The sequence below is a fragment of the Gorilla gorilla genome, chromosome 4 (genome assembly GCF_029281585.2).
Source record: "Gorilla gorilla gorilla isolate KB3781 chromosome 4, NHGRI_mGorGor1-v2.1_pri, whole genome shotgun sequence".
Lineage (NCBI taxonomy): Eukaryota > Metazoa > Chordata > Mammalia > Primates > Hominidae > Gorilla > Gorilla gorilla.
Genome location: NC_073228.2, coordinates 53,327,198 through 53,351,802, shown reverse-complemented (window position 1 = coordinate 53,351,802; position 24,605 = coordinate 53,327,198). Strand labels below are relative to the sequence as shown.

Below are 24,605 nucleotides of genomic sequence, written 5' to 3'. Positions count from 1 at the left end.
TTTCTCTCACCTCATGTATCCATACAATAACCCCCAGCTGCCCTCTGGACATAGCCAAACCTCAGGTTGAAATAAACCCACACAGAACATTTGTCATCACAGAAATGCAGAAAGTATGTCCCCTGGTATAACCCTGAAAGGGGAGATCCAGGCTAGACAAAGAGGCTCTGCCTCGCTGAGGGTCTGGGGTAGAGAGATGTCAGAGTGAGTGAGGCTGACCTAAGAAAGCCCTGGAAACAGGGCTTTGGATTAGGCTTGTACAGAGGATATGGACCGGCATTGGGGGTATTAAGCATTTCTTAATACCCCTAACAGTTCATGGAAATGGAAAAATCATCCTATCCTGGCAATGACCCAAATGTGGGCTTTTTGAGGGATTGTGATAGGGTAAATATAGACCATATAGCCACAGAGAATTAGGACAAGGACAGACAAAAACAAAAACAGGCCTTCCCCATCCCTCATCTGGTCCCATGCTGGCCTATTTTCTTCTAGTGTTTTTTCATATGTATGTTAATTTCACAGTCACAGTTCTGCTGATCATGCAGTTTCATGGACCGCTTCTGTCACATTTCATGATATCAAAAGCAGCTTTTGATGGTAAACAAGGTATTTCCAAACATCATTTGTAACAGCTGCATGACAGTCCACTCAGGAGAAAACCCACAATTTTCTTCACTATTTCTCTTTTATTGAGCATTTAGGTAGCTTCCAATTTTGATGCTTTTATAAATACTACTGTGATGAACTTGTTGATACATTTTCCATATCTTGGATGACTTCCTCTGCTTCGTAGCCTTTGGTATAAAGCAATGCTTCTCAAACATGAGTGCGCATGGGCCGGGCGCGGTGGCTCACACCTGTAATCCCAGCACTTTGGGAGGCTGAGGCAGGCGAATCATCTGAGGTCAGGAGTTCGAGACCAGCCTGGCCAACATGGTGAAACCCTGTCTCTAATAAAAAACTATAAAAATTAGCCGGATGTGGTGGTGCATGCCTGTAATCCTAGCTACTTGGGAGGCTGAGGCAGGAGAATCGCTTGAACCCAGGAGGTGGAGGTTGCAATGAGCCAAGATCGCACCACTGCACTCCAGCCTGGGTGACAAGAGTGAAACTCCGTCTCAAACAAACAAAAAAAAAAACCAACATACAAACAAAAAAGAGTGTGCATGTGAATTACAGTAAGCCCTCACTTAACATTGTTGATGGGTTCTTGGAAACTTTGACTGTAAGCAAAGCAATGTATAATGAAACCAATTTTACCATAAAGTAATTGATATAAGCAAGAGTTAAGTTCCTAGGGCATATTTCCAGTTGCTTCTAAATAAAGTCAAACTACTAAATAAAGACCAAAACACTTCTAATATTAAACAGACATAAATGTGAGTTATGTAATACATACATTTAAAAAAGACTCATAAAAACAAGTTAGAATAATTATTTACACAATTATTCCAGTTCAGGGTCTCTGGTGGCTGGAACCTATCCCAGCAGCTCAGGGAACAAGGCGGGAACTGACTCAGAGCCCATTCTATCACAGGGCGCACTGACACACATTCACACTCACTCATCCTGGGACAACTTAGACACTCTAGTGAACCTAAAGTGCACATCTTTGATATGTGGGAGGAAACCAGAGTACCCGGAGACGTGAAGAGAACATGCAAACTCCACACCAGTGGTGCCCCCAGCTGGGAATCCATTTATTTTTTTCTCATCAACACTACAACAAAACAACGGTGACCACAACGGTGTCATTGGAGGACCTGCTGTACCTGGGAATCGGATTCTGATTCTGCAGGTCTGAGGACTCCGACATTCCACATTTCCCACGAGCTCCCAGGCACTGCCAGTGCTGCCAGTCCCTTCCCACACCTTGAAGAGTATTAAGAATATGAAAGATAACACCTGAAGCTTCAAGGCCAGGAAATCCTCTTTTGTGACCATAATCCTATTTTTGTACTTTCAGGTAAGATCTGGGAGGGATCTTTCTAGTTAACTTTCTCAAGCAATCAGTGCATCTGATTTTTAGAATAACCCTATGAGAAATGATCAGTCCCACCTTACAGATGAGGAAACAGGTTTAGAGTTAAGGCCCAGCAAGGATACGCATGGTCTACCTCATCTGGGACCTGAGGAGGGTGAGCAACTGCCCCAGTTTACATAGAACTTAGGAATTTCCAGGATGCCAGACTGTCAGAACTAAAGCCGGGACCATCCTGGGAAACCCGGGATAGTTGATCCCCTAGACCAGAGCCAAATTCCAAGTCAGCTCATGCTTCCCACTCCCACGGTGTGCTAGGCCCTGAATGGACATTACCGCACAACACCTTTGCAATAACACTTCAGACAATAGCATCCCCATTAGACAACGAAGAAATGGGCTCCCGAGTACAGGGGCTAAGAAACTTGCCCAAGACAAAAAGACAAACATTCTAATTTAAAAATTGGCAAGGGGGAAGAAACAGACAAATGACTTGAATAGATATTCCTCCAAAGAAGATATAAAAATAGCCCAAAAAGACATGAAAAGATGCTCAGTAAGGCCGGGTGCAGTGGCTCATGCCTGTAATCCCAGCACTTTGGGATGCCAAGGCAGGCGGATCACGAGGTCAAGAGATTGAGACCATCCTGGCTAACACAGTGAAACCCCATCTCTACTAAAAATACAAAAAATTAGCCGGGCATGATGGTGACGGGCGCCTGTAGTCCCAGCTACTCGGGAGGCTGAGGCAGGAGAATGGCGTGAACCCAGGAGGTGGAGTTCGCACCACTGCACTCCAGCCTGGGTGACACGGTGAGACTCCATCTCACAAAAAAAAAAAAAAAAAAAAAAAAAAGATGCTCAATATCAGTAATCATTAGGGAAATGCAAATCAAAACTACAATGAAGTACCACTTCATACCCACTAGGACAGCTCTCTCTCTCTCTCTCTCTTTCTCTCTCTGTCTCTCTCTCTCTCTCTCTCTCTCTCTCTCTCTATATATATATATATATATATATATATTTTTTTTTTTTTTTTTTTTTTTTTTTTTTTTGAGACAGAGTTTCACTCTTGTTGCCCAGGCTGGAATGTAGTGGTGCGATCTCGGCTCACTGCAATCTCCACCTCCTGGGTTCAAGCGATTCTCCTGCCTCAGCCTCCTGAGTAACTAGGATTACAGGCACAAGCCACCATGCCCAGCTAATTTTTGTATTTTTTTAGTAGAGACAGGATTTCATCATGTTGGCCAGGGTGGTCTCAAACTCCTGACCTCAGATGATCCGCCCACCCAGGCCTCCCAAAGTGCTGGGATTACAGGCATGAGCCACAGCACCCAGTCCTATAATTTTTTTAAAAAGGGAAAATAACAAGTGTTGGCGAGGATGTAGAGAAATCGGAACTCTCATACATTGCTGGTGGGAATGTAAAATAGTTCAGTTGCTGTGGAAAACAGTCTGGCAGTTCCTCAAAAAGTTAAACACAGAGTTACCATATGACCCAGCAATTCCACTCCTAGGTATAGATCCCAAGGAATTCAAAACAGATACTCGCCAGGTGCAGTGACTCATGCCTGTAATCCCAGCACTTTGGGAGGCCGAGGTGGGCAGATCACGAGGTCAGGAGATCGAGACCAGCCTGGCTAACATGGTGAAACCCTGTCTTTACTAAAAGTATGAAAAATTAGCTGAGTGTGGTGGCAGGCGCCTGTAGTGCCAGCTACTCAGGAGGCTGAGGCAGGAGAATGGCTTGAACCCGGTAGGTGGAGGTTGCAGTGAGCCGAGATTGTGCCACTGCACTCCAGTCTAGGCAACAGAGCAAGACTCCATCTCAAAAAAGAAAAAAAAACAGATACTCATGCCAGATGCGGTGGTGCACGCCTGTAATCCCAGCACTTTGGGAAGCCAAGACAGGTGGATCACTTGAGGCCAAGAGTTCAAGACCGGCCTGGTCAACATGGCAAAATCCCATCCCTACTAAAAATACAAAAATTAGCTGAGCGTGGTGGCACACACCTGTAATCCCAGCTACTCAGGAGGCTGAGGCACAAGAATTGCTTGAACCCAGGAGGCAGAGGTTGCAGTGAGCCAAGATCATGCCATTGCACTCCAGCCTGGGCAACAGAGTGAGACTCTGTCTCAAAAAAAAAAAAAAAAAAGAGGCTGGGCACAGTGGCTCAAACCTGTAATCCCAGCACTTTGGGAGGCTGAGGTGGGTGGATCACGAGGTCAGGAGATCGAGTCCATCCTGGATAACACGGTGAAACACCGTCTCTCCTAAAAATACAAAAATTAGCCAGGCATGGTGGCACGCGCCTGTAGTCCCAGCTACTTGGGAGGCTCAGGCAGGAGAATCGTTTGAACCCGGGAGGCGGAGGTTGCAGTGAGCTGAGATTGCGCCACTACACTCCAGCCTGGGCGACAAAGCAAGACTCTGTCAGAAAGAAAGAAAGAAAAGAAAGAGAGAGAGAGAGAGAAAGAAAGAGAGAGAAAGAGAGAGAGAAGAAAGAAAGAAAGAAAGAAAGGAAAGAAAAGAAAGAAAGGAAAGAAGCAAGAAAGAAAGAAAGAGAGAAAGAAAAAGAAAGAAAGAAAGGGAAAGAAATTTAAATACATTTACACATGTTCACAGCAGCACTATTCACAACAGCCAAAAGGTAGAAACAGCCTAAATGTCTATCAATAAATAAATGGATAAACGAATTATGGTACATTCATATGATTAAATATTATTCAGCCATAAAATGGATAAACCTTGAAAATATTATGTTAAGTGAAAGAAACCAGACATAAAACATCACATATTATATGATTCCATTTATATGAAATATCCAGAATGGGTAACTTCATAGAAATAAAACACAGATTGGTGGTTGCCAGGGGTTGGGGTGGAGGAGTGAACAGGGAGCAACTACTTAATGGGTAAAGGGTTTTCTTTTGGGTAATGAAAATGTTTTGGGGCCAGGCACGGTGGCTCATGCCTGTAATCCCAGCACTTAGGGAGGCCAAGGCAGGAGGATCACTTGCGTCCAGGAGTTCAAGACCACCCTGGGCAACATAGTGAGATCTTGTCTCTACAAAAAATTTAAAAATTAGCCTGTTGTAGTGGCATATGCCTATAATCCCAGTTACTTGGGAGGCTGAGGTGGGAGGATCCCTTGAGCCCAGGAGGTCGAGGCTGCAGTGAGCCATGATCCCACCACTGCATTCCAACCTGGGCAACAGAGCAAGACCCTTTCTCAAGAACAAAAACAAAACAGAAAAGGTTTTGGAACTGGATGGGGGGTTGGTTGCACAACATTGTGAATTTATTAAATGCCACTGAATTGTTCACTTCAAAATGGTTTATTTTATTTTACTTTATTTTATTTTTGAGACAGTCTTGCTCTGTCACCCAGGCTGGAGTGCAGTGGCGTGATCCCAGCTCACTGCAACCTCCACTCTGGGTTCAACCAATTCTCCTGCCTCAGCCTCCCAAGCAGCTGGGATTACAAGCATGCCACCACGCCCGGCTAATTTTGTATTATTTTAGTAGAGACAGGGTTTCACCACGTTGGCCAGGTTGGTCTCCAATTCCTGACCTCAAATGATCCACCCAACTCGGCCTCCCAAAGTGCTGGGATTACAGGCATGAGCCACCGCACCCAGCCTAAAATGGTTAATTTTATATTATGTGAATTTCATCTCAACAAAAAAGAAAAAAAGAAAGTAACCAACCAACCAACACACCACCCTGCCCAAGGAGAAAGGAAAATGGCCTGCAAGAGGAACCGGACCGGGAGAAAACCACCTGGGGCTGAGTAGCCGGGAGCAGTGTTGTGACCCGAAGCGGAGGGGAGACCACCAGGACCAAGAACCATCATGGGCCTCACATTCTGCTCTTAAATCAACTCTGTGAGATTGGTATTTACCACCCATTTGGGAAATGTGAAGCTAGCAAGGGCTTGGAGGGGCTCTAAATGTCAGGTTCGTTAACTGAGGGGTTAAGTGTCCAGCCCAAGGCTATGCAGCTGGTCTGTGTCAGGACCAAGATCGAGGGCCAGGACTGCCGGGCTCCTCCACAGCACTGGAGATGACATCTGCACTCCACCTCCTGCCTCCCTGGACATGCTTTCTTCTCACAGAATCTCTTCTCTCTTTTTCTTTTTTTTTTTTTTTTAGGCGACAGAATCTCGCTCTGTCGCCCAGGCTGGAGTGCAGTGGCATGATCTTGGCTCACTGCAACCTCCGCCTCCAGGTTCAAGCGATTCTCCTGCCTCAGCTTCCCGAGTAACTAAGATTATAGGCGTGCACCACCACGCCCAGCTAATTTATGTATTTTTAGTAGGGACGGGGTTTCACCATGTTAGCCAGGCTGGTCTTGAACTCCTGACCTCAAGTGATATGCCCTCCTCGGCCTCCCAAAGTGCTGGGATTACAGGCCTGAGCCACCATGCCCAGACAACCTTTATCTTCTCTCTCTTCAAAACTTGGCTCCTAACTTTCCCCTCCCTCCACCCACCCCCCAACTCTGCTCCCAGAATCTTCCGGGATTGGCCTCCTTACCTCGTTCCCTTGAGCACCCTGGTGGGGCCGGGTTCTTGGAGGAGCACTGCTTGCCCCCTGTGGTTTGTGTGAGGAGTCTGACTGGCTTCCTGTCTCCCAAGGCCCTGCGTTCTGAAAACCTTCTTTCGGGAGCTGCCTCCTTTGGAAGGTTGTAGAAACCAGGCAGGTCTTGCACTCTCCCTGCCAACTGTCTTGGATGATGGGGTCCCTTCCCTGACACAGGGTCCCTCGCATTCCTGGGGCCTGCTATGGTGATGTACAAGCCAGGAGGTTTTGCTTGAGCCAGAGAAGAGAGAGGAATTCAGGGACGCTGGGCCATGGGGGAGATTGGGAGGTAAGGGGGGTGAAAGGGAGGGGCACCTCCTCAAATCTAAATGTTCTTATGCTTGATTTCCCCCAAACTCTGGCTCTAAACCTGAACCATGGAACCAAGTAAACATTGGAGTAGAATTTTGAAATCCTCAAAGGAAGAGAACCTTTGCCAAGGCCTCCCCTTTCCAGCCTCTTTGAGAATAAATTGTGGCACATCCCAGGGTCTCTGACTCAGCACATCCCAGGATCTCTGACTCAGCACATCCCAGGATCTCTTGACTCAGCACTGTGGCTTCCCCAGTTCTCCTGCTCCCGTCCCCGAAACGCCCAGTGTCCCCAGGGCCTCAGAATTGGTCTTGGTGGAAAATCTCCGGAAATCTTGAGTCTGGACAAGAGTCCTGTTTCCACTGTGACGTGGTGGTAGATTGGGTGTGGGAATGCATTTTAGGGAGGAGATGGTTCTGACCAGAGTTCTCAGAGCTGCCAGCTCACCCTGGGACTGGGAGGGCAGGCTAGACGCCTCGAGGCCTCCAAAGCAAGAGGTTCTGAATTGGAAGAAGCATTGTGGTGAGATGGCCTGGCGGGGGGGTGGGGGGCCTGGCAGAGGCACTGGGCAGAGAGGGCTGAATGGAGGCAGCTGGGCAGAGGGTCTGGATGGAGGAGCTGAGTCAAGGGGGCTGAGCCAGAGGGGAGGTCCGCAGCCAGGAGGGTTACTGAGGAACGATGGAAGAAGGTGACGGGGCACTGGGGTTGGTGTAGGGGGAGGCAAAAGGCATGGCAGCCCACCCGCCAGCCCTCAGTCCCTTGATATGGCCCCAGAGCAGAGGGTCCCAGAGCCTGGTTGCTGTTGGCCAAACCCGGCTGTGATACCAGATGAACAGAGGAAGTGTTCCTGTTGAAACCCAACAAAACTCTGTGAGACAGACCAAATCAAACTTGCTGAAACAGCCCCTTCCCGCCACTCTCCTCTTATCTTGCCCACCCTCTGCCACCAACCCATCATCTAGACGAGATTTCCTTACGCCACAGTGATGCTGAGCTGTCAGAGGCATGGGAGAAACAGGTGACTCTGGACACCTGTGCCGGACTCCCAGCCAGGGCCACCCATTCTCCAGGTTGGGGGTGGGCAGATAGTGGGAAGGGGCGTTTGCGGTCTGGCTGCTGGGGGTATCACCAGCATTCTCAGGTGAACACCACCCAGAACAAGGCCTAACAGGACGAGGGCAGGGTAGAGTTTGGGTATGGAGCCACCTGAGTCTCGGGTGTGTGCAGACACCCTGGTGTGTGTAAGCACTGACATTCTCTCATGTGTGTGGGAATCCAAGTTAGCAGAGTTGGGGTCCTTAGAGGCTCCTGTGTCCAGTGACTCACACCAGGGACAATCACACCAGGCACAACTCTTCCCTTCTACAACCCTGTTTTTGGAGACTAGGATGTCGAAAACCCTACTTCCTTTGTTCATTCAAAGGAGTGCTTGTCATGGACCAGGCACAGTCCCGGCTCTCCTGTGCTTACATTCCAGGGGGAAGATAGGCAACAGACACCAATACATGGATCATTCTTTTCTATTTTTTTGAGGCTGGGTCTTGCTCTGTCACCCAGGCTGGAGTGCTGTGGCGCGACCATGGCTCACTGCAGCCTCCAACACCTGGGCTCATGCGATCCTACAGCCTCAGCATCCCAAGTAGCTAAGACTACAGGCGTGCACCACCATACCTAGCTAACTTTTTAAAAATGGATTTTTTGTGGAGATGGGGGTGTCACTGTGTTGCCCAGGCTGGTCTTAAACTCCTGGCCTCAAGCAATCCTCCCACCTCAGCATCCCGAAGTGCTGGGATTACAGGCGTGAGCCACTGTGACTGGCTGATACACATAATTTGATGCAGGAGGTGATAAGTAATACGGAGAAAAATAGGCCAGGTGCAGTGGCTCACGCCTGTAATCCCAGCACTTTGGGAGGTCAAGGTGGGCGGATCACGAGGTCAGGAGATCAAGACCATCCTGGCTAACACGGTGAAACCCCATCTCTACTAAAAATACAAAATAGCCGGGTGTGGTGGCGGGCGCCTGTAGTCCCAGCTACTTGGGAGGCTGAGGCAGGAGAATGGTGTGAACCTGGGAGGCGGAGCTTGCGGTGAACCGAGATCGTGCCACTGCACTACAGCCTGGGCGACAGAGCAAGACTCCGTCTCAAAAAAAAAAAAAGAAAAGAAAAGAAAAAAAAAACAAAGTCTATTCCCTGTGCCCCAGTCACAGCCCTGCAGCTGCTGGAAAACAACCACATTGGCCGGGCGTGGTGGCTCACGTCTGTAATCCTAGCACTTTGGGAGGCCGAGGCGGGTGGATTGCCTGAGCTCAGGAGTTCAAGACCAGCCTGGGCAACACAGTGAAAGCCCGTCTCTACTGAAATACAAAAAATTAGCCGGGCTTGGTAGCATGTGCCTGTAGTCCCAGCTATTCAGGAGGCTGAAGCACGAGAATTGCTAGAACCCGGGAGGCGGAGGTTGCAGTGAGCTAAGATCATGCCATCACACTCCAGACTAGGCCACAGAGCAAGACTTTGTCTCTAAAAAAAAAAAAGAAAAGAAAAGAAAGAAAGAAAACAACCACATCTAGAACCTTCTCTGTATCAGGCTAAATACCCCAAACGCCTTCTACCATTCCTACAGGGACAAGAGTGCAAGCCTCTTCACCACCCCAGCTGCCCTCCCCTGGACTCTGCTTGTGTCTGGATAACCACTTGAAAGGGGAGCACAAGCCCCTCAATGGCAGTCAGGCCCAAGAAATAGCCCGCAGGACCCCCAGAGCCCCAGCCCCAGTCCCCAGGTTTCCATCATGCAGCTGGCTTTCCCACCTCCAGCCTTGGCAGCCACTTTATGCGCCTGACTCATCCTAGCCCACAAGAAGTGGGGATCCCCAAATCTTTTCCTCGTGAGCTGCTGCTAAACCACATCTCTCCCAACTCATTCTAAACTTAAATGCCAGGATTTATATTTATCCCAGTAGTTTCATCTGTTCCGAGGCAGATGTCATTCCAGCCTGCCCATGAGGCCTTCCTGACCTGACATCTGCACTCTCCAGATAAGTTATCCCTTAAAGCCTGGTCCTCCTGTCTTTAGGCAGAGCCGGGGACAAGCCCTATGGCTGTCAGAGGGACCTCCTTCCAGGTGGCCTTGCTCCTGTGTGGACCCTCGATGTGTAGCTGCAGAGGGGATCACAAAGCCCCCGAGATGGTGGATGCCTCATGTTCTGACAATCGAGCGGGTCACGAATTATAAAATTGGTTTGAAATCTTATAGATCAGAAGTTCCTGGCCAGGCATGGTGGCTCCCGCCTGTAATCCCAGCACTTTGGGAGGCTGAGGCGGGTAGATCACCTGAGGTCAGGATTCTGAGACCAGCCTGGCCAACATGATGAAACCCCATCTCTACTAAAAATACAAAAATTAGCTGGGCGTGGTGGCGCACGCCTGTAATCCCAGCTGCTTGGGAGGCTGAGGCAGGAGAAACACTTGAACCTCGGAGCCAGAGGCTTCAGTAAACCGAGATTACACCACCGCATTCCAGCCTGGGCAACTGAGCAACACTCTGTCTCAAAAAAAAAAAAAGTTCCCACACCTACATGACCATCAGAATCACATTTTTAAATCTCTGCAACTTCGCCAGGAACACATGGGGAACTTGAAACAACAACAACAACAACAAATTCCCAAAATCCATTGCTCCAGTGTTTCTGAACCAGTCCATCCAGGGCGGAGCCGGAGAATTTGTGGTGTTTTTTAAGCTCTGGCGTTATTGAATCCATACTGGCTCTTAATGAACCCCACTGTCCTTTGTGAACACCCACGAACAATTGCTTCCAGAAATCTAAGTCTCCATGGCTCTTTTCTGAAAGGTCCTCTTTGCGCAGACTGGGACATAATCCTTCTGACCTGTGTGTCTGGTCCTGAGCAGGTTATCAGTTATTCAACCAATGGCCCAATAAAGCTGTGGGGTCGGGGATGAACTGCCAGGTGTCTCCTTAATCAGGGGCCTCTCCTACTCTGGCCTTCCACTCCACCATCTCACCACGGCAGTCCTGCTCCTTGCTCTGCAGGATCAAGAAGACAGGGCAGATTGGGAAGGGAGTGATGCCATGTCCCCTGAAGTTCCACCTCAAACTAGGAGCCCAAACTAGGGTGAGGTGAGGAGGCACCTACCTTGGGTACAACATCTAAGATGGCACCAAAACTCAGGAATCAAGATAGAGAATACTTCAATGCAATATTTTAAAAAATCAAAATGAATACAAAAAAATAATATTTCGATGAACAGAATATCAAAAGTTTATTATGTTTTTTATAGAGGCAAGTTCTCGTTATGTTGCCCACGCTGGTCTCCAACTCCTGGCCTCAAGGGATCCTCCTACCTCGAGCCTCCCAAAGTGCTGGGATTACAGGCGTGAGCCACCGTGCCCGGCCCAAAGTTTTAAAGAAATACAGGTTTAGTCATGGTTCCAAACCATTTCAGAGCCTGAGATACAAGGAAAAAAACAGTAACAGAAACAATGCAGAGAGCAGAGGGGAAAAAAATCTCAAAATTGTTCTAATATCCTCAGAGAGAGAAGATATTACATCCACAAACAAAGAACAGGATGCTTTTTTGTTAAAGAAAAATAAATCTGAAAATAAAAAAGAGCTCTTAGAAATTAACAATACGATAGTAGAGAAAAAAATCAGTGACATTATGAAAATAAGATTGAGAAAATCCTCCAGAAAGAAGAACAACAAGCACACTAACAAATAAACAACAAAAAAATGCAAAAGAGACGCACAACAGAAGAGAGAAGAAAAAATTGAAGGATCAATTCCAGAAATGGACATCTAACCATGAGGAATTGTAGAAAGGAGAAATCTGAAAGAAATAAAGCAAAAACACTTTCCAGAACTGACAAATGTAAGTCTCTTGATTGAAACAGTCCCCCAACGTCCAGCATGGCAAACAAAAACAGCCAGAGAAGCGCATGTCACTGCAATTTCAGAATGCTGGAGTTACAGGGAGTACCCTGAGAGCTTCCAGAAGTCAGGGGAAAACCGGCATACACAAAGGTCAAAAATAAGAATCACACCAAGCCTCTGAACAGTGAATCAGAAGCCAGAAGACAATGGAGAGATGCCTTCAAACTTGTGAAAGAAAACTATTTTCAAGGCCTTGAGCGGTGGCTTACACTTGTAATCCCAGCACTTTGGGAGGCAGAGGCTAGCAGATCACTTGAGGTCAGGAGTTTGAGACCAGCCTGGCCAACATGGTGAAATCCCATCTCTACTAAAAATACAAAAAATTAGCCGGGCATAGTGGCACACACCTGTAATCCCAGTTACTCAGGAGGCTGAGGTAGGAGAATCTCTTGAACCCAGGAGGAGGAGGAGGTTGCAATGAGCCAAGATTGTGCCACTGCACTCCAGCTTTGGCGACAGAGCGAGACTCCATCTCAAAAAAAAGAAAAAGTAAATTATTTTCAATCTAGAATTCTATATTCAGCCAAACCACCAGTCAAATGAAAGGACAGAATAAAGACATCTTCAGACATGCACGTTCTCAAGGGAATTTTTCCCTCTGTGCAACCTTTCCCAGGAAGCTAAACAAACAAAAGGATGAAGCAGGAAAGAGAAGACACAGGGTCAAGGGAACAGGGGATCCAACACAGGAGGGAGACAAAGGGGTTCCCAGGATGAACAGACAGGGAGGCCCCAGGATGGCACCCGTGGTACCAGCAGGCGAGTGGCCGGGTGGGATTGGAGTGCAGGACAGGAGAGAAGTTTCTCGGGCAGATAAAGGAACTGACAGGTTTGACCACCCTGAATTATCTTTTTTTCTTTCTTTTATATTTTTTCAGAGACAGAGTCTTCTTCTTTTGCCCGGGCTGGTGAGGTCACAGCTCAACACAGCCTTGACCGCCGGGACTACAGGGGCAAACCACCACATCCAGATAATTTTTGTTTTAATTTTTTAGAGATGTGGCTCTCACTATGTTGCTTAGGCTATTCTGGAACTCCTGAGCTCAAGCGATCCACCCGTCTGGGCCTCCCAAAGTGCTAGGCTTACAGGTGTGGGCCGCCATGCCCAGCCCACACTGGAAATTACATTTGAGGCTAGGGGACGTGTAGGAAAATGTAGCTACGGTAGGCACAGAAAACTAAGTAAGCAAGGGCAGGAGAGGGGGCCAGGATCCAGGAAGAGCCAAAATCATACAAGAAAAGAAACAATGTTATGACCCTGCCTGGATTAGAAGTGAACACTATGTACATGATCGTCACAGTCCACAACCGAGCACACGGATTGAACAGGAAGACTGGGCAGCAGGGTGAAAGGTTGCTCAGCGGGAGTATACAAAAGCCAAATCTCCCTGAGCCGCAGCAGGCCATGAATAGGTACGGCCTAAAACCAGTGCACAGAGAGGTAGCAGTACAGTATAAGCAAATCCCTTGGAAATATGGAAGTAAACTCCAGAGGAAACAGCCCAGACAGAGCCTTCTGAGAAAGGGAAGGGGGCAGGCCCCAGGGGAGAGGAGGGGCAGGACTGCTGTTTTGTTTTATGATTTTAGCACTATTTAACCTTTTTTTTTTTTAACTGTCAGCACATACTAATTTAAGAAAATAGTTACTAAAATATAAAATAAATCTATACTGAGAAGAAGGTCCTCTTGTTGCTTCTTGCGTCCTAAGAATCCACCCTCATCACTCCCAGCCGCAGGCACCTACACACACAGCCACAGGCACACTCACACTCACACACGCTCATCACAAACACCCACAAACAGCCCACAGTGACAGACAGGTACACATACATAATATACAAAATCATCTGACACAGGTGCGAACCCAGCGTCCATGACACACACACCCATTCCCAGAAACGCACAATTATATTAATAGATTCACCCCCAGACACACCGAGGCTTCCAAGAGCCTCCCGGAAACCCTGAGAGAAGAGCACTCCCTCCAGGCCTCTCCTCCCTGTGCCAGCACCCCAGAACTGCCCCAGGCCAAGGAGGTTGTCTCCAGGAGCTGCACCCTAATTGCTTTCTCTACTCAGCCCCCTGCTGAGTGCCCAGCCGTTAGGCTAAGCAGCCATTAATCCTCTTGCGCCCCAGTCTGTAGATGAGGCAGAAATGGGGTGGGGAAGGGCCCCATCTGGCAGCTGAGATGTGACTCATAATGCCACTGTCAGCTTTTTCTTCCCTAAGTCATGGGAGAGTCCAGTGTCAGGAATGCTGTGGTCAGGCTGTGCATCCTGATACAATCCATTTGATGTCTCTGGGTCCAGGAGGGAGTAGGCAGCCTATGAAACGCTGAGATGCTGTGGTTTTATGACCCAGTCTGGGCCCTGCTTCCATCCCCTCCCCGGGGATTCTTCTCTCCACCCTGTCCTCTAGGGCCAACCCCAAATGATATGTGATTTGCATGTAGGACAAGCACACCTGGGGCAGCTGGTGAGACCTCCCCCACCCCCACTTCGCTCCCCCTCCATGTTCCTCCAGCACTCACCACCACCCTGGTCCTGTTATCTGGCAGCGTGTCCATGGCCAGGGTGCCCCCACCCAGGTCCTGGCTCAGCTGGGTCCTGTCCGGCTCTGACACCTGCCCAGGGCTCTCTCGGGCTCTCCGGTTCCAGCCCCGCACGGTCCCTTTGGCAGCCCATCCAGAGCCTGGGCCCTCATCGTGACCTGGGAGAAGGGGACAGAAACCTGAGTGCCAGCAGTCCGGAATGAAGATCAGGAGGGGAATCCAGCCCAGTTATTCTGCAAGGGCCCCAACACCATGCCACTGTAGACTTTGCAGACACTTGACTGACTACCAGGACAGGAGACACCCAGTGTGTACTGAGAGTCACGTGCCCAGCTCCAGGCCAAGCACTTCGCACATATCCTTTTAATCCTCTTGCCAGCTCTCCGCAGTAGTTAGGATATTCTCCATTTTGCAAACAAGAATCAGAGGCTCAGAGGTTAAAAGTCACGCAGTGGGTTAGGCATGCAGGTAAGTTTCAAACCCAAGCTGATCTGCCTCCAAAGGGTGATTATTCTCAACCTCAGCTATACACTGGAGTCACCTGGACAGCTTCAAAAGTTCCTGATGTCTGGGTCCCACCCTAGAGATCTCTTGTAACTGGTCTATGGTGTAACCTGGGCATTCGATTTCTTTTTTTTTTTTTTTTTTGAGATGGAGTCTCGCTCTGTCACCCAGGCTGGAGTGCAGTGGCCCGAGCTCCACTCCCTGCAAGCTCCACCTCCAGGGTTCACGCCATTCTCCTGCCTCAGCCTCCCGAGTAGCTGGGACTACAGGCGCCCGCTACCGCGCCCAGCTAATTTTTTGTATTTTTAATAGAGACGGGGTTTCACCATGTTAGCCAGGATGGTCTCGATCTCCTGACCTCGTGATCCGCCCGTCTCGGCCTCCCAAAGTGCTGGGATTACAGGCGTGAGCCACTGCGCCTGGCCTCGATTTCTTAAAAGAGCCTCAGGGGAGATTTTGAGGAGTCTTGGACTTAACTCTGCAGGCAAGGGTGAGAACCATTGCCGTTGAGCCTTCCAAACCAGTTTCTTATTTCTCTGGCAGAAATGGCACATAATCCTATTTCCCAGTGGGGTCAGGGGACTAGAAGCCAGAGAGTTCTTTTCGTTCAGGGCTTCTCAACCTCGGTACTATTGACATTTGGACTGGATAATTCCTTTTTCCAATTTTTTTATTGTGGCAAAATACACATAACAAAATTTGCCATCTAACCATTTCCAAGTGTACAATTCAGTAACATTAAATACGTTCCTAATGTTGTATGACCATCACCACCATCTATCTGCATAACTCTTTTCACCTTGTAAAACTAAAATTCTGTACCCGTTAAATAATAACTCCCTATTCACCCCTGTTATTTTATTTTATTTAAGAGATGGGGCCTTGCTCTGTCACCCAGGCTGGGGAGTAGTGGTACGATCATAGCTCACTGCAGCCTCCAACTGCTGGGCTCATGCGATCCTCCCACCTCAGCCTCCTAAGTAGCTGGGACTATAGGCATGCGCCACCATGCCCAGCTAATCTTTTTACTTTTTATAGAGACAGGGTCTCACTATTTTGTTCAGGGTGGTTGGTCTTGAATTCCTGGTCTCAAGCGATTTTCCTGCCTTGGCTCCCAAGGTGCTGGGATTACAGATATGAGCCACAGCGCCCAGCCTGTATCTATGATTTTGACTACTCTAAGTATCTCATATAAATGGAATCATACTATATTTGTCTTTTTGTGATTGGCTTATTTCACTTAGCATAATAAATTCAAGGTTCATTCATGTCGTAGCATATGGCAGAATTGACTTCCTTTTGAAGGCTGAATAATATTCCATTGTGTGGATATACCACATTTTGCTAACCCACTCAACTATCAATGGATGTCTGTTTTGCTTCCACGTTTTAGCTATTGTGAACAATGCTGCTACAAACATGGGTGTACAAATATCTCTTTGAGACCTGGCCTTCAATTCTTTTGGGTATATACCCAGAAGCGGAATTGCTGGATCGTATGGTAATTCTATTTCCAATTTTTTGAGGAATTGTCATACTGTTTTCCATATAAAATGTTTTCCATGTAAAATGGCTGGACCATTTTACATTCCCACCAACCGTGCACATGGGTTCCAATCTCTCCACATTCTTGCCAATACTTGTTCTTTTCTGTTTTTCTTATAGTAGCCATCCTAACAGGTATGAGGTTATATCTCGTCGTTTTTATAAATTGGCATTTCCCTGATGATTAGTGATGCCAAACATCTTTTCATATGCTTGTGGGCCATTTGTATATCTTCTTTGGAGAAATGTCTATTTAAGTCTTTTTCCTGTTTTTAAATTGGATTGTTGGTTGGACTGGATAATTCATTATTATGCGGGAACTGTCCAGTGCTCTGTAAGATGTTTAGCAGCAGCAGCCTTGGCCCCTGCTCACTAAATGCCAATAGCACCACGCTCCTCCCCATCCCAGGCTGTGACAATGAAAAATGTCTCCAAACATTGCCAAATATCCCCTGGGAAATAAAATTACCCCTCCCTTGCCCCATTGAGAACCACTGTTTTACTCCTATCACTACCTAGATACTGTCTAGGATGGCAAATAGGTTTCATATCACATGCCAACTGCAATCCATTCGTGACAGCCAGAGGCACTCCAACTGAGAATGCAAAGGCTCCTCTTGTATTTAGCAGGAAGGACTGTGAAGATCAATAAGCAATGTCTGCCATGGGCACAGGATTGGAAAGTGACTACACACAGGCCATTTCGCAGCCATGCGAACCTCCGTTTCTGGAGGTTGCGAAATGGCCTTAGGTTCCATGATCTCCTCTCCAGTTCCCTCTAGGTTGTTAAATTCATGCTTTTTTTGAGACAGGGTCTCACTCTAGCATGCAGGCTGGAGTGCAGTGGCACAATCACAGCTCACTGTACGCTTGACCTCTCAGGCTCAAGCAATCCTCCCACCTCAGCCTTCTGAGTAGCTGGTACTACAGTTGCATGCCACCACACCCGGCTAGTTATTATTATTTTATTTTGTATTTTTCGTAGAGGCTGAGTTTCACCATGTTGCCTACACTGGCCTTGAACTCCTGGGCTCTAGTGGTCCTTCCACCTTGGCCTCCCAAAGTGGTGGGATTATAAGTGTGAGCCACTGCACCAGGTCTGTTAAATTAGTTCTAACAAAAGGCCAGGCGTGGTGGCTCACACCTGTAATCCTAGCACTTTGGGAGGCTGAGGTGGGTGGATCACCTGAGGTCAGGAATTCGAGACCAGCCTGGCCAACATGGCGAAACCCCGTCTCTACTAAAAATACAAAAATTAGCTGGGCATGGTGGCGGGCACCCATAATCCCAGCTACTCTGGAGGCTGAGGCAGGAGAATTGCTTGAACCTGGGAGGCAGAGGTTGCAGTGAGCCGAGATTGCGCCACTGTACTCCAGCCTGGGCAAAAAAGCGAAACTCCATCTCCAAATAAATAAATAAACAACACAAAAACCATCCTTTTCCACTTCAAAAAGATTTATGCCCCCCAAAGCTGTGGCTTTTATTGTCATTCTAATGGTCACACCTACTATGGATGTATATATGAGAACAGACCATCATATAGGTGGATCTGACATTCCCCACCTATGACCCTCATACATTTCAGGCCCACCCTGTGTCAGATACCTGTCTCAACCTCTGCCTTCCCCCAGCCCACTCCCCAGAGCTCCTGGAGGTGGCTCTCCCTCTCCTAGAGCACCTACGTGTGCGACTATGTGCCTATCTCCCTGGTAGATCTGAGTTCCCCCAGGATTCTCTCCACCTTCTTCAAATTTGGCATGTCCAGCAAACAGCAGGTGCTCCATCACTGCAGAATTGAGGACGCAGTGCATAGGGTAGCTCCTGGGAGCCAGCAAGGACAGAGGTTGAGACCAGGCTTGGCCAGGCCCAGGCCTGGGGCTGAGGCCAGAACTCTGCTGTGGGGCCCTGCTTTGTCATTAGACATTGTATCCAATTAAGTCATTCTTGGCTGCTGGCGCCTACTGGACCCTTGCCGGCCCCCTCTCACTTCTCTGCCCCTAATAGCAACCAGATGCTGCTGGAGAATGTGGGGAGGAGGGCAGTCCCCAGACCCCTTCCCCAAGATGGCCACTGGCTGCCCACAGATGGACCTGAGTCCAGGGCTGGGAAGGCAGCCTGCCCACTGCCCAGGCCCAAGCCAGGGTTGTCTGGTCTCTCTTGGGTGGGGCCCACAGCTGCTTCTGGAGACAGAGCTGTTTGTGCTGGGCTGGTCTGCCCAGCTCCCCAGGTCTTCCTGCAAGCAGCCCCGGGGCCTGGGCAGGAGCCAGAACAGGATAGAGCGGGTAGTGAACAAGTAGAGGGGCTCAGCGGCCCAGAGAGGAGTGTTGGGGATCTTCAGGATTCACAAACCTGGAGCCGAGACAGGAGGCGGGATGGTGGAGGCCTGCAGCATGGGGAAGGACAGGGAGGGGGCCCAGCTGGGGGTGGCCAGGGAAGAGACACTGGGTTGACCTCGACACCCAGTCTTGCCACTCACAAGTTATGGGACCTTAGCCCCATCAGTTTTCCTCTCATTACCTCAGCTCCCTAGTGACTCAAATGGATTTGACGATGGTGCCCACAGTACAGGCTGCCATAAGCGTCAAGTGAGAAACACAAATGAGGTTTTATAGAGAGCTCAGGCCAGGGTAAGAGGTAAAGAGTCCATGAAAGAGGGCAGGGCGAGGGATGGAGAGGGAGCTTGACCAGGACCCTGGCCTACCCTGGCCTAGCCCTGAATCTTACTCTTCCAACCCATACTACATCTGCTTCCTGGCCACCCTTCCTTCCCTGTCGCCTGGGACAGGACGTCATCCCCACGACTCATGAAAGAAGCCAACACAGCTGGTTGCTCACGTGTATGTGCAGGGGCCCACGTGCCTGTGCACAGGCCCACAAAGACTTGCCTGAAAGCCTCGGCCTTCCCATATGTGCTCACACACAAGTTGGACACCTGCCCAACCCTCAGCCACTCCTCACCCCACCTGCCTTCCACTGGAGAGAGCTCCATTTTCCCTGGACCCGTTCCCCGCCTGCATGTGTGAGAGCACCCGCCTGCATGTGTTGCCAAGGAGCTTCTGGAACACAAGCTGTTCATTCATTGATTCACTCACTCATGGCCCCAAGTAGTGTGCAGTCCAGTGGGATGCCATAATAATCACCCTAGTAATAAAAATGATAGCTGACTTTCAGAGAATGCTGCTCTGTGCTAGCACTATTCCAGGGGCTTTAAACACATTCACCCCCTTAATCCCCACAATAATCCCATGAAATAGTTACTAGTTTAAAATCCATTTTACAAATGGAGAAACTGAGGCACAAAGACGTTAAGGAACCTCCCAAGGTCACAGAACCAGTCCATGGCAGGATCTGAACTCAGGCTGGCTGGCTCCAGAGCCTACTCAGAACCACAGAAAGTGCAGTAAAAAGTGACCGACAATCCCCACTGTTTCCCAGGGTGCAGGGGCAGCCCCGGGGTGGGGCTGGCATGTGGGCTAGGTTCTTGGAGGGCCCTACTCAGGCTGCCATTGGGCCTGAACCTGAGAGCTTCCCTGGGAGACTGTGTCCCCCAGCATGCAGGGTACAGCCCAGCAGTGGCGTCCCAGTCCCCTCAGCTGGCACTGGTCCCATTTCAGGGCAATGGGGAATGGGGCTGACTTCAGGAGGGCAGGTTGTGCGGCCCCAGAGCCTGGGCCAAGCCATCCTCATCTCACCCAACACCCAAACTTGGCATCCCAGCCCTGGGCCACCCCATAGCTCAGGTTACCACAGCCTCTATCCTGGGTCAGCCTCCACCCTTAATGCCCTAGAGCTAATCTCCCCCACCATAGCCAGGACAAGCCACCTAGAGGGTGAACTTGATTTCATCTCTCTCCGGCTTCCAGCTCACCTGTCCCTGGCTCATCCTGTCCCTCAGGCTGAGAAAAAGAGGAGAAGAGAAAGCAGGCGAGGGGAGGGGAGGGAAGGGAGAGCATCTTTAAATGCCCTGAGTACCTGAGATACACCGAACTGGAAACACCCTTCCCCTGGAACTTCATTGTAGTATCAGAGCAGTAAAACAACACAGGTTTGGAATCAGACAAGCTAGACGTTGAACCCTGAATCTACCACCTACTAACTACGACATTGGACAAATTACATACACTCTCTAAAACTCAGTTTCCTCATCTGTGAGATGGGGCTGATAAAACATAAACTTGGTAGGTTTGACACTTTAACAAAATCATATACACAGAGCACCCAGCAAGTCGCCCTGCCTTCCCTGGGTTTCACATGAGGACTGAAACCGTCTTCTCAGGGTTAACAAGAATTACATGCCGGGTTCTGGGCAGAAGTATAGGAGTAATTAAGCATTAATCAGGCCGCACTTCGGCCCATTCCTTTTTTTTTTTTTTTTGAGAGGGAATCTCGCTCTGTCACCCAGGCTAGAGTACATTGGTGTGATCTCAGCTCCCTGCAACCTCCACCTCTCGGGTTCAAGCAATTCTCCTGCCTCACCATCCCAAGTAGCTGGGACTACAGGAGTGCGCCACCACACCCAGCTAATTTTTATATTTTTAGCAGAGATGGGCTTTCACCATGTTGGCCAGGCTAGTCTTGAGCTCCTGACCTCAAATGATGCTCCCGCCCCGGCCTCCCAAAGTGCTAGGATTATAGGCATGAGCCACCACGCCTGGCCAGCTTTTATTTAAGAATTGTTTAAGGCCAGGTGCAGTGGCTCATGCCTATAATCCCAACACTTTGGGAGGGTGAGGTGGTGGGATCACTTGAGTCCAGGAGTTAGAGGCCAGACTGGACAACATAGCAAGACCCCATCTCTACTAAAATTTTTTTTAAAGTCTGGACATGGTGGCTCATGCCTGTAGTCCCAGCACTTTGGAAGGCCAAGACAGGAGAATTACCTGAGCCCAGGAGTTGAAGATCAGCCTGGGCAACATGGCAAGACCTTGTCTTTTTTATAATAAAAAAAGGTATTATAAAATTTAATTTATTATTAATAATAAATTTTAAAAAATTAGCCAGGTGTGGTGGTGCATGCCTGCAGTCCCAGCTACTCAGGAAGCAGAGGCAGGAGGATCACTTGAGCCCAGGAAGTTGAGGCAGCAGTGAGCTATGATCACACCACTGCACTCCAGCCTGAACAACAGAGCGAGACCCTGTCTCAAAAAAGAAAAAAAAAAAAAACAAGGATTAAGATGGTTTTCGGATCCTGAATTCCAGCAGAAGGGCCAATTCGAAGACCCTCAGACAGGAACTGATTTTTTTTTTTTTTTTTTTTTTTTTGACACGGAGTCTCGCTCTGTCACCCAGGCTGGAGTGTAGTGGCGCGATCTCGGCTCACTGCAACCTCTGCCTCCCAGATTCAAGCAATTCTCCTGCCTCAGCCTCCTGGGTAGCTGGGATTACAGGCATGTGCCACCACACCCGGCTAATTTTCTTGTGTTTTTAATAGAGACGGGGTTTCACCATATTGGCCAGGCTGGTCTCGAACTCCTGACCTTGTGATCCACCCACCTCGACCTCCCAAAGTGCTGGGATTACAGGCATGGGCCACCGCGCCCAGCCGAGGAACTGATTTAACATGAGAATGCAGTTTCTTTATTTCTTCATGCACTCTTCAACCAATTAACAATTCCCACACCTTGGCCACCCCACCCCAAACCCCATAAAACCTCTAGCCCCAAATGCTGCCCCACGGTGATGAAACTCTTTCTCTGCTGCACCCTCGGTGTTGGTGTGTCAACTTGCTGCACCTTGGGCAACACACCGGTTAGGGTCACAGGACCAGCTTTCAGAGGGGCCAGGGAAGGCTCCAAACCCTAAACTGAAATCCTGCCTCCAAGTTACAAAGCCCCTAACCATACCCTCTCCCTTTCCTCTGGCAGGCAGGGACCCACTGAGGACCCTCACCTGGGGAGAGGGAAGGAGTCAAAGGAAGTGCAGGGAGGGACCACCAGGTAGCAGAAGAGAAGAGGGAGGGAGGGAAGGGGAGGGGAGGGGAGGGGAAGGGAGGAACAGCAAGAAGAGTTCAGCACTCTATGTGTGTCCCTTGAGGGGAGAGTCTGGGATCTGTGCCACCTCTGATATACTCACTCAATCACTCACTCATTCATTCAATACACTTTTATTGAGTCCCAGGCACTGTGCTGGGTGCTGGGGGGACACAAGCCCTGTGCCCAGGAAGAGTCTAGTTTTCTTCATGGAGACATACAAAATGAATCATTTGGTAAGGGCTATGAAGAAAATCAGACAGAGGAAAGGGTTGGGGTTGTTGCTACTCTACACAGAGCCATGAGGTGGGCCTCTCTGAGGAGGGTCCCCTTGAGCTGATTAAGACCTGAATGAGAAGAAGCCAGTTAGTTACCTGTCAATCGGAGGGGACGGCAGCTGGAGTGGGTTAAGGGGTGAATCTGGGGAGAGCTAGAGAAGATGGTGGGATGAGGGAGGGGCTGCCTGACCTCCATAAATTCGCATTTTAGTCTCAGGTTGTTGGAGCCCTAGAGACAATCTGGTCCAACCTCCTTCCCTCCTTTTTTTAAAAAAAGATGGGACCTCACTATGCCGCCCTCACTATGTGGCATGATCATAGCTCACTGCAGCCTCCAGTTCCTGGGCTCAAACGATCCTCCTGCCTCAGCCTCCCGAGTACCTGGGACTACAGGCGCACACCGCCATGCCCAGCTAATTTTTTATTTTAATTTTAATTTTTTTTTTGACAGAGTCTCGTTGTGTTGCCCAGGCTGGAGTGCAGTGGTGCGATCTCAGCTCACTATAACCTCTGCCTGTCGGGTTCAAGCTATTTTCCTGCCTCAGCTTCCTGAGTAACTGAGATTACAGGCATGCACCACCACGCCTGGCTAATTTTTACTAATATACTAGTATTAATAATATTAATAATAATACTAAATATACTAATTTTTGTATATTTAGTAGAGATGGGGTTTCACCATGTTAGCCAGGCTGGTCTCAAACTCCTGACCTCAGGTGATCTGCCTGCCTCGGCCTCCCAAAGTGCTGGGATTACAGGTATGAGCCACCCTGCCTGGCCTAAATCATTTATAGAGATGGGGTCTCACTATTTTGCCCAGGCTGGTCTCAAACTCCTGGTCTAAAGCTATCCTCCCACCTCAGCCTCCCAAAGTGTTAGGATCACAAGCATGAGCCACCATGACTGGTGCAAGCCCCCATTTTACAGACGGGGAAACCTTCCTCAGAGAAAGGAGGAAGCTGTCAGGGTCACCAGTAGTTGGTATTGAGCCTGGCCTCCTGCAGGACTCCCAGGCCAGGATGCCAACTCTCGCTGCCTCTTCTTTATCTGTCATATGCACCTCTGGTTCCATCTGACCAGACTGTCAGTTCCCCGGGCCCCTGCTCTGCACCCCAAGGCCATCTTCCTGTCTGTCAGCCTGGTCTCCCCTGCTGTCTGACTCTATCTTTGGGCCACTCATCTCTCTGCTGCTGCTGTTCTAATGATAGATAAGGTTTCAAGGCTCTACCAAACAAGCCTGTCCATCAGGAGCAAGGGGAGATCTCAGCTACTTCCCAAGGCCCCCCACCAGCCCCGCAAACCCAGAGCCTTGGGGAAGGATGCCAGCATCTCTTCAGGTCCTGCTCCCAGCTGCCCTTCCACTGGTCACAACAACTCCGCCATCAATCAGGTCAGGCTGCCCCTCCTTAGCAACTCTCCCCCAGAATGTCCTTCTCCTACATCTGGCCTCCCCAGACACCCGCTTCCTCCTCATAGGTCCTCCTGCCTGTGAAATCCCGCCTGGCCTGTGAAAAGGGCACCGGACTGGGAGTCAACAGCTGCCGCCTCTGGCTTCTTACAGATTCCTTAAGTCCAACCTCTATCCCTCCTGCTGCAGAAAAAGTGCATTTCTCCTGGCTCAATCTCTGTCAAAGCCAAGAAGACAGGGCGGCCTCTACTTAGAGAAGTGATTCAAGTCTCTGCCTGCCCCACTCTTCCTGGTCTCCTCAACTGTCTACTACCCCAACCCTACTCTGAAGGGGCCGCCCTCAGCCAGGCCCGGGTCTGGACACTATCTCCCAGCCCATCCTTGTTACCTCCCAATTCCCCCTTCCCCAGCCCTCTCCGTGGTTCACACAACCCAGCCAAAGGTTCAGATCCTCCCCTCATAAACTCTGTTACACCCAGAGTTCAGAAGATCACACCAGGTTGAGGATTCAAAGGAGCC

The 24,605-nt window shown here is 49.2% G+C and overlaps 1 protein-coding gene across 2 annotated transcripts in view; it reads right to left on the bottom strand.

Moving 5' to 3' along the window:
• The window catches only part of PLXDC1 (plexin domain containing 1), an 84,447-nt gene that overhangs the window by 58,073 nt on the left and 1,769 nt on the right, over window positions 1–24,605 (bottom strand). For both annotated transcript variants that reach the window (XM_055388268.2, XM_055388269.2), the window contains exon 2: window positions 14,362–14,540. In XM_055388268.2, the coding sequence (XP_055244243.2) occupies window positions 14,362–14,540 (179 nt within the window). The remainder of the gene's footprint in view (window positions 1–14,361; window positions 14,541–24,605) is intronic.